Source organism: Mya arenaria, chromosome 2 (genome assembly GCF_026914265.1).
Source record: "Mya arenaria isolate MELC-2E11 chromosome 2, ASM2691426v1".
Classification (NCBI taxonomy): domain Eukaryota; kingdom Metazoa; phylum Mollusca; class Bivalvia; order Myida; family Myidae; genus Mya; species Mya arenaria.
In genome coordinates this window covers 58439439-58449377 of record NC_069123.1, presented here as the reverse complement: position 1 = coordinate 58449377, position 9939 = coordinate 58439439, and the positions used below count along the sequence as shown (strand labels likewise).

The 9939-nt window shown below is 32.5% G+C and overlaps 1 protein-coding gene across 6 annotated transcripts in view; it reads right to left on the bottom strand.

The window, feature by feature from the left end:
- LOC128206238 (transmembrane channel-like protein 7) overlaps window positions 1–9141 on the bottom strand; it is a 31651-nt gene extending 22510 nt beyond the window's left edge. Inside the window, exons 1-2 of one of the 6 annotated variants that reach the window (XM_052908576.1) lie at window positions 8939–9141; window positions 6417–6667 (exon numbers count right to left, since the gene is read on the bottom strand). In XM_052908576.1, the coding sequence (XP_052764536.1) occupies window positions 6417–6649 (233 nt within the window). In that variant the 5' untranslated portion in view covers window positions 6650–6667; window positions 8939–9141. Of the gene's footprint in view, window positions 1–2075; window positions 2370–6416; window positions 7020–8825 lie in introns of those variants that run through there. The other 5 variants (XM_052908602.1, XM_052908611.1, XM_052908586.1 and 2 more) reach the window with 5 other exon arrangements.
- Between the last annotated feature and the right edge of the window lie 798 nt (window positions 9142–9939).

Genomic DNA, 9939 nt, shown 5'->3' with positions numbered 1-9939 from the left:
AGGTCATGGTGACCTTGACCTTTGACCTTCTGATCTCAAAATCAATAGGTGTCATCTACTGGTCATGACCAACTAGCTTACCAAGTATGATGTTCCTGGGTACAAGCGTTCTTTAGTTATTGAGCAGAAACCATTTTTAAGCTTAAGGTCACACCAACATATCCTTTTTTTCTGAAGGTAACCGCGACCTTGACCTTTGATATCAATATCAATAGGGGTCATCTACTAATCATGAACAACTAGTATACCAAGTATGAAGTTCCTGAACCCAAAGGATCTTTAGTTATTGAGCGGAAACCGTTTTTTTTCCCCCTGAAGTTTACTGTGACCTTGACCTTTGACCTACTGATCATAAAATCATAAAGGTCATCTAATAGTCATGACCAACCAACACACAAGTATGAAGTTCCTGGGTCTAAGCGTTTTATAGTTATTGAGCGGAAACGAAGTGTGACGTACAGACTGACGGACAGGGCAAAAATAATATGAATGGGGGAGACATAATAAATGTTTGTATTCACCTTCATGTCTGCTTCACATGATATGGAGCTACAGTAGATGGGGTAAATCCTCGATTGTCATTGTTCCACAAAAATATGCGAACACCAAACAACTATGTTTCCCACATCAAACAAATGCTGAAGCAATTCTTTCATTACAGCACTGTTAGCTAGGATGCAAAAAATTAATCACGTGTAAACAGAATGCATACCCTCTCACAATGGCTTTCAAGGGTAGCATGCTTTAACAATAATATATATTTATTTATTTTTGCCTTGCAAAATGCTGCCCTAAGCCTGTCAATATATAATATTAATAAATTTTGCGATGTTTGAATTAAACATATTTATTTCATGAACAATTACAATGTGAAGCATACATGTAGAAGGAATCACCGACAAATAGTAACCTTTAGTCTCAGTAGCTCTCACTCAGAATCCACCAGGAGGAAGCAGTCTTCTCTTATTGGGTTATTATCAACATGAATATAGTTCACTTTTCATAAAAAGATCATCTATTGAAGTTCTACAATATGGTATAATTGTTTTGCGCCACTAAGAAAAAGGTGCATATCTGTCCAATTAAATGTAAGCATTTTCCAAACTAAAATCAAACAAATTATTTCAGAAGTTTCCTTTTCCAGATGTGCTGCTTCAAAAATACTTCTATATTTGTACTTCTGTATGACAATTTAAATTTTTAACAGAACACTAAAGAATCTTTATCCGGCTAAAATTTGTAATCTGATCAAATAAAAGATGAACTGGTATATCATTACAGTAATCCGTAAGATACTTGTTGGCAAAACATATCTACTCCCACAAAATCATGATAAATTAACTATACTGAAAACTTTTTGTGCATTTCATGCAAACATTAAATTGAATGTAGACTAATTGGTTAAAGTTAATTAGTATGTATAAACCAAAATCAATGGTTCAATGTGATTAACAGTTGCACTGGTAAATGCATACTTAAAGCTGCACTCTCACAGATTCACCCTTTTAACAACTTTTTTTTTGTCTTGGAAAGAGCAAATTTTTACATAAATATCTGCAAACCAATGAAAAGATTGCTGACAAAATATTAGATTTTCATAATTCTGTTTGAAAATTAATGTGTTATGGCTTAGATAAATGAATGAACTTAAATATAAAAATCTGTGATCTGATTTTCTTGTCAGCAGTCTGATATAACTGGTTTCCATGGATTTTTGCGAAAATTGGCTCGTTCCAAGACAAAAAATAAAAAAAAGTGTCAAAACGTTCAATCTGTGGGAGTGCAGCTTTAAAACCCTCTAACAAGCTTTGCAAATTTATAACCTCTAATCAGCTGAGTGTTCCCGATAAGATTTTGTTAACTTCACCTGATTAAAATCAATACAGCTGACTATAAACATATAGCAGGTTTAAATACTGCTATTCCATTTGACAAAATATAATTTTAAACACGGTGTTGTTTCTGCATTTGGAAAACAAAATCAATTTCAAGTATAGCTACATGTTTACTGTGTTCAATAACTTTGACGTACATCATGGTTGATGTTATCAAGTGTTGATCAATTTCAACTTTACCTGTGGTTGACTAAGAGAGGGATGGACGACATTTTGACCTCTTGTCACGATCTTCAGTCGTCAGTATGGTGTACAATATATTAATATATCCAGTCACATTGCCAAATATAGATCTTACTTATTCACATTTCTTAAGTCCTTTTCAAATGTTTAACTACAATCCCAGGCATGTAATTTAACCTACATGACAAGTTATTCATTAAATTTATTCATAAAACTGAAGATATGTAAGTGTATTCATCACAGTCTCCATTTATAACCTTTTGTTTTCTAACTATGTCCTGAATAGTGTAAATATACATCACAAAAACGTTCAAGATATAAATTCTTAATAAAATCTATGATGCATACACATATGTATTTCATCTCACATAAAAACCAATCAGGATTCCATAAATCATTCAAACATACAAGTCACTGTTGAAATCTTAACTTTCCTAATTTGCAACACAATCTTGGCTAATCTATCTAATAAGAGCATATTATACATGCATACAGGCATGACACTGGCTATACCAATAGAATGACCTTCTTTCTATGGTCAACTTCTCACAATGACTTAAAATGTATTATTTTGTGTACACAAAAGCACAGCATTGTTGAAGTTCAAATACCAACATTGAACATTATGGCAATGTCACAATAATTGCAAACAAATGTGGCCTTCACAGCATCCATCAGCATGGAAAGGATCCATGATATTGTGGTCTGCTAATGGGACGAAATCAACAATCCACTCGTATGTCTCTGGGGACCCAGATAAATAGGACATTAACATGGGTTGTAGGACTAAATATGGGTTGTAGCCCAGGCTAAATATATTCTTTAGAACTGGTGTTCATGAAGTGAAATTTATTGCAATCTTGCAAAAAAACAAACAATATTAAACAGTAAAATGAATGGTATGCAAACGTAACATCATTTTGAAAATGATGTTGTTGAATTTGTTTCCCAGCCATTTGCACGCTGACGTTTGATTTGGATAAAGTGGGCAAAAATTTCATAACAGTTAGAAATATCAAAATGTTATTTCACTGTGTTTGAAGCAGTGAAATAACATTTTTATTCCACTGATAAATCTCTATAAACCACCAGAAAGCATATAATAAAAAGAACTATTCTTTTGATGGATTTCACAATGGAGGACGAATGGGCTGACCTTTCAGAACTTTGTTGGGTTGTTAACTCTGAAATCTTTCATAATCTAATAGGAAGTTTAATTGATACACTTGTGATCTGCAGTATTTCCCTGGACAGTTTCAGCTGTACCTGTTTCAATCAAATATATGAGCATATCATAAATAACTAGGATCTCGAATTGTTGACCTTAAAAGGGTTCTGAGCAATTGAGCAAGTTGTTTCAAGAATGTAAATCAAAAATATATTAAAGTTAACAAGGTCATCTGAAGTGCATACATGTAGCTAGGTGTACATTTTAGGAGGGGTCACGAAGTGCATACATGTAGCTATAGGTGTACATTTTAGGAGGGGTCACTCACTCATAAAAGGAGATTTTCAAAATTCTGAATTGTTTAAGAACTGCTGTAGGAATATTGGGCACTCCATAATACTAGAATTCCATAAATTGAATAAGTCACCTGCTTTTATCACTTTTCAGAATTGAAAACAGTGTTATTTCATCAAAACATGGGACCACAATGCCGCCTTTGTATGGTAGAATGAGTGAATTCTTAAAGAACGGACATTATCATGTCTTACAGTCCATCTTTATAATGCATTCTTGTTCATTTCAAGTTTTGATTTCCAAATTTTAGTCAAAAAGACATATTTTATTAAAATTGATATAATGCTTATTAATTACGAGTAGGACTGGCTTTACAGGAGGATGATATTCTTTACTTTCAGCAGGTAATTCTATTCCCGATTATCACTTAAACACAGTTTTTGAGTATTATGTATCCATTTTTTGTTACTATTTAGTTAACTTTCAAAAGATTTGTTTGACTCCATTTGTTTGCCGGCACCACATTTATTACTTTATCTGTTGTTTGATAATCATGATTTGGGGCAACAGTTTCATGACTTTTTCACATTGCCCTAATTGCAATTATGTTATGTGACTTCTATCTGACACAGTTTAACTAGAAAACAACTGCAAAGATTATAGCTTAATAATAATATGTTGTCTGGGACATCTTGTCTATTTTGATGAGAAAAATTGTTTTACTCACAATGATACTAATTAGTTAGGGGATCCAATATTTGGAGAAATAATAAATTGGGGATTCCATTTTACCTTTTAAGAAAAAAGGAAGGAATATTTAAGCATTCATTTGGAAATGATGTAGAACTTAAATCAGCCCGAAAATGGTAAAAAACTTCACTGTTCTCAGGAAACATATTACTTATCAGATAAAAATTCATAAAGCCTGTTTTGATCACTGTCTCCTAGTCATACTCCAAAAGGGATTTAGGAAAGGCTAACTTATTCAGATATACATTGCAGCCATATTCCTTCAATTACAATGTATATTGTTTGAATTCTATACTAGTTCATTAATTATATACTCAACGTTCATTGTGTTAGAACTTTGGTAGGGCTCAAAATCATATAAAATCAGAGCACAGCAAGCTGTTTATCTTTTAGTTAAACAAGGGTTAAGACTCAACAATTATTAAAGCAAGAGTTGTGGGCTACAAATTGTCAATGTTACAAAGTTTCATGTGAATGTCTTGAATGTTATTCTAGATTTCAATAAGGTTGAAGTTTTTGCAAACCAAAGCCAAATACAATGACATCTACTGGTACTTTAAATATTTACTTTACAACCCACCAGCAGAAAAGCAAAAACAGCCATGCATTAACTGCAGTAATTTCCACCATGTGACAAGCGTCTTGTAATACGACTTACATTTTTGCAGATACCGATACCTTAAAATTTGCAGCCAATATGTATTACTGCCAACTTTTTTTATGTCAACATAAAGGCATGTATTTGAACAGGCATGCACACAAATGCTAATTTTTCTGTTTAAACAAAATCGAGCCATATCAGTTTTTTTAAGGAAGTTATTGAACATTACATGATGTTTGTTTAATAAAAGTACATCTGTACAATATCTTTTCATCCTATTTGTCATCCATAGTAAAAAAATTACATACAGATGATTTTATTAAATCTTTTGAACAGAAGAAAGTAAAGTTCTATCAATGTTATCTGTTATAAATTTAAATTTAAAGTGAGCAATTAAACTTGTTTGATAATCAGGATGTTATAAAAAACATGATAAAATAACGCGACAAATGGAAGCTGATGCAAACCCTCATCTGTTTTTCTCAGTCAATAATGGTCAATAAGTAAAAAAAAAGGGCCTACAATACATGTGTATAATGTCCAAGTGTCATGAATCAATCATATTGTATCTTAAACACCTCAGTTGTGTCCTGGAACCCTTTAATAAAAATCATTCCATTTTACATGTAGTTCTGTATTGAAATGATCTAGGTGTAGTTTTTTCATCATTTTGCTATATATTTGGGTGGATTAAATACTACATATGAACAAAGAGGTGGGGAAATAAAACAATCAGTGTGTTGCCTTTTGTGATGTTTATACAGATTTAAGATTATTGAAGTTATGACGAAAATTCTTCATTGAAATGGCCCCCACCGTTCAGTAGTTTGCACGACACCAAGTCTATGATGACAATACATAAACTTCTTCAGATAAGACCATACCAAATTGTTTCTATGTTTAGCGTTCTCGGACTGATGGGTTTGGGGGTTCCCAATAAAAACAAAACAACACAATTTCCTTTCGTTATAATTTTATATATTTATATATGCAACTATAATTATGTATAACGATGATGTACACTTGTATAAGTCAAATAAACAGTCTGTTCTGTTCTATAATTCCAACTAGAGAACACAAGTGTAAACAACATGATTCAAACTTTGTACTAGTATTCTAGGCATTTCAAGAATTGTAACAGAAAATGATGCATTCCACGAGTGAATGGACTAAGGAGGCTTTGGTGTCTATAATTTTCCACGAGTGAATGGACTAAGGAGGCTTTGGTGTCTATAATTTTCCACGAGTGAATGGACTAAGGAGGCTTTGGTGTCTATAATTTTCCACGAGTGAATGGACTAAGGAGGCTTTGGTGTCTATAATTTTCCACGAGTGAATGGACTAAGGAGGCTTTGGTGTCTATAATTTTATGCTACATTGGATGTCACTCATTTAGTATTCATATTTATTTTCGGGGCATGTTTGTTTTTTCAGGATAGCTATATAGGTTTAGGTACTAAGGGTTGACGCAAACATTAAAACATTTTGGTATGGCCTAATAAGGAAGAAAGAATTGTCCAGTTACCTGTCATACACATGTTTTGGCATGTGGATGTTGTGTCCATGGGAATGGCTCAATGGATTCTTCTCAAAGTGGGCCCGAGAAGAGGAGTTACTGCCCCTGAATTGTTGATCATCTCCCCTCTCTGGTGATGCAGAGTTATTCCCCGTCATTGATGACTCCATTCTTGAAGTATTCTCAATATCTGGGCTGTAACCTTGGTTTAAATGCGCATTATTGGATCCATAGTTATCCATTACTTCCAGATGTGTGTCCTATTTGAAATGTAATTACCATTTAAATCAACAACCTCAAAACAATATTTTCATTCTGTCATGTAGATTAGCCTCTGATTTTAAAGTTATTTAAAACATACAAATATTTGGGGTGTATTCAGCCTGTATTTCACAAATAACACAAGAAGTGTAATTGTGGCAATTACAGTGATATGGTATGGCAATGGACCATGTTTATATTCAACCATGGTTCAACAGGTTTCTAAAGAAAATAATCTGCACATAAAGGTTAAATTATAGGGTACTTCTACAAGAAAAAGTTAAAATATAGCCTCCCTTTGATAGTCCGCTAAAGTATTTCATAATCAATTTATCTACATTTTGTATAATATGTAAACCGGTTACCTTCTATATTTATATTATTAGATTTTGTAAACATGAATATTGCCCGATGGTCTACACATACCAGTTTTAAAATCATATTAATTTGAGCAAACATAGTCAATTATTCTAAGCTACATCTTACTGAATACTGAGTTTTATATGTAAATGTGGTTTAAAAAGCCCATACAGAAAAATGACTTAACTTAAATTAAGTCACTATTCATTGAATCCGTACATCTTTATATTTGAGCGGTGTCTGAGTGACAGAAGTGTGTCGACTTTTCACAAAAGTTTTGGTTAAATGGATAAATTAACTTGTCATTAATGGCTAACAACTATTGGTCTTCATGAAATAAAATAAATTTAAAATTGGTGGATTTGCATTCATATTAAACCTATCATACCGGTATGTTTCTATGGAAACCTAATAATGTCAACCAAGCACAGAGGAATTTTATGTTACCAATTACAATCGATGTCTTCTCCAAAACACAATGCGATTTTAAAACATCATTTCCTGTTATATGGTTGTAACACTGTCATGTACAGAAACAACAACCTCTTGTCTTAGAGAGACTTAAGAAAATCATGACGTCGAGTTGTGACATGAAACTCAGGCAGTGCTACATTTTAGTGAGGTGCAATTGATAACGCCTATGCAGAGGTTTAAATTCATGCGAGTCCTTTAAGAAATGAGGTGTTTTAGTGGTATGGACAAAAAGGACAGGCGTCAATCCATCCCAGACGATGTACATTGTGGCCATTCCCCCATAGATGGCATCATAACGCAAGATAGGAACTGGTTATGGCATTACGACCCCAAATCAGAACAACAGTCTTCTGCCCTGAAGATAATCAACACTCCACCAACAAAAAATGCGAGGTTATGAAATCGGGTAAAAAGCAAATGCTTGTGTTGTTTATGGATAGGTGAGGGATGATCCTAATACACCAGATGCCTGATGGGACAGACCATAAGGTATATCAATTAACATTAACCAAAATCCTCAACATAGCATCATATAGCTTCATTAAATGTTTATTTATGCAGACAATCACATTTTATGTGTTTTAGAGATTAATTGTACGTAATAATTTGATCCAGCATTTACAGAATATGTTATCATTTCTTTTTCATTTTATGCTGAGGAATTTGATGCCAACTCTACAGACGAAAATGCGAGTTGAAGGTGGAAACACAGAGAATTGTTTCTCAATTTGACAATTTAGGGTGCACAGATACCTACAGTAAGAAGATCTCGCGCCACAAAGTGTGTATAACCATCCGATGATTAAATCAGAAAAATTGACGTGTATTAAATAACTTCAAGTGATGTGAAAGACTGTAACGGACGTCTCGGTGGTGTTGGTGCCTTTGTATCAATCAGTATAAAATTTACCTCTCCGTCATTAGTGATAGATTTTTGAGAGTAATATCACAGACATTAAATTTTGGTAAATTAATTGTTCTTTTCGATATATATTATGAACGTAAGGAGAAAAGTCCACAAACTTCTGAGACACCCCTTTCTTTATATGGCAGAGACATTAAAGTGGGTACATCTGAACATGTTAATTGTAGAATATGATAAAACTTAATGGAAATGTTCAGATTTAATTCCTTGTTCAGAAAACATTAAAATCTCACATGCTTGTCATTCAAGGCAGGTTTTCTCATGACGAGTCATATTTTAAATACACAAACAAACCAAAATAGATTATCAAAATAATTATTGAAACAATTAAACAGTAGATGATTAAATTATTAATCATAAACATCCAGTATTAATGTTAATTGTACTTAGTTACTTACAGTCTAAGCATCAAAATTGAAATCTAATCAGTTCACTTCCAACAGAATGTGTACTTATATTGCTTATCATATACTTAAGTTTTATAATAAATCCATAAACAATTTTTTCATACATTTTAAACTCTTCCAAAAGTTTAAACTTGCTTTTGTGTTTACATCCTTGCTGATATGGTTCCCTACAAAACACAGTTATGGGGGCCAGTGAAATAGTAGTCAACTGCTGGGAACCAATATTGAAATGTGTAAAGGCAGGCAGACCAAAACTTCTGGCAATTAGAAACATGAATCCACAATAAAGCAACTTTTTTTTGAATGTTTGTATTTATTGCATTTTATGTTGATTTTTAATCATTAGACCATATTCAGAAATAAACAAAAGTTATATTACACCTATATATATAGCTTCTATTCTCGTACATTGTTCCAGAGAAATATTATAATTTTCACAATATCATACTAAAAACAAATGATACACGTTAATTATTTCCAAATGGACCAAGGGGTTCTATACAGAAATCAGCCAAATACCTGAATTAAATGCCTATTATAATAAATGATAAAATATTGATTATTCTGACTAAACAGCAAAAAAAGTGAAGCACCATCCAGTTAATAATACCCAATTAAAATGATTTACATAAACAAAACAATAAAATACACATAATGAAAGACTGAACTCCGGATAATCTAAACAAATGCATTTTATGCTAGGAATAAAATAAAACATCACTTAATGTTAAAACAATGGTGTATGTACAGATAAATTATAATGGTAAACTTTATCACTGGTTGCAATAATTATTTAACAATTAGACATAACAGGTTGATATAACAATGAAACAAAACAGTTTCAACAATTCAACACTAAACAAAACAACAACAACAACAACAACAAGGGTAAGCCAGTATTCATCTATTGTCATTCTTTAGTGGAAAAGGAGCATAACTTTACAATTATTAAAGCCAGATTAACAGAGTTAAGGACCTTGCTACATGTGTGCCTTTTGTCTCTGAGTACATGTATTTATTTTAATATTTCTAGCAAGTTTTGGGCAATGACCAAGTTTAAACTGATTAGGCGCAGATTAATATCAAAATACCTGAAAAAATCTTA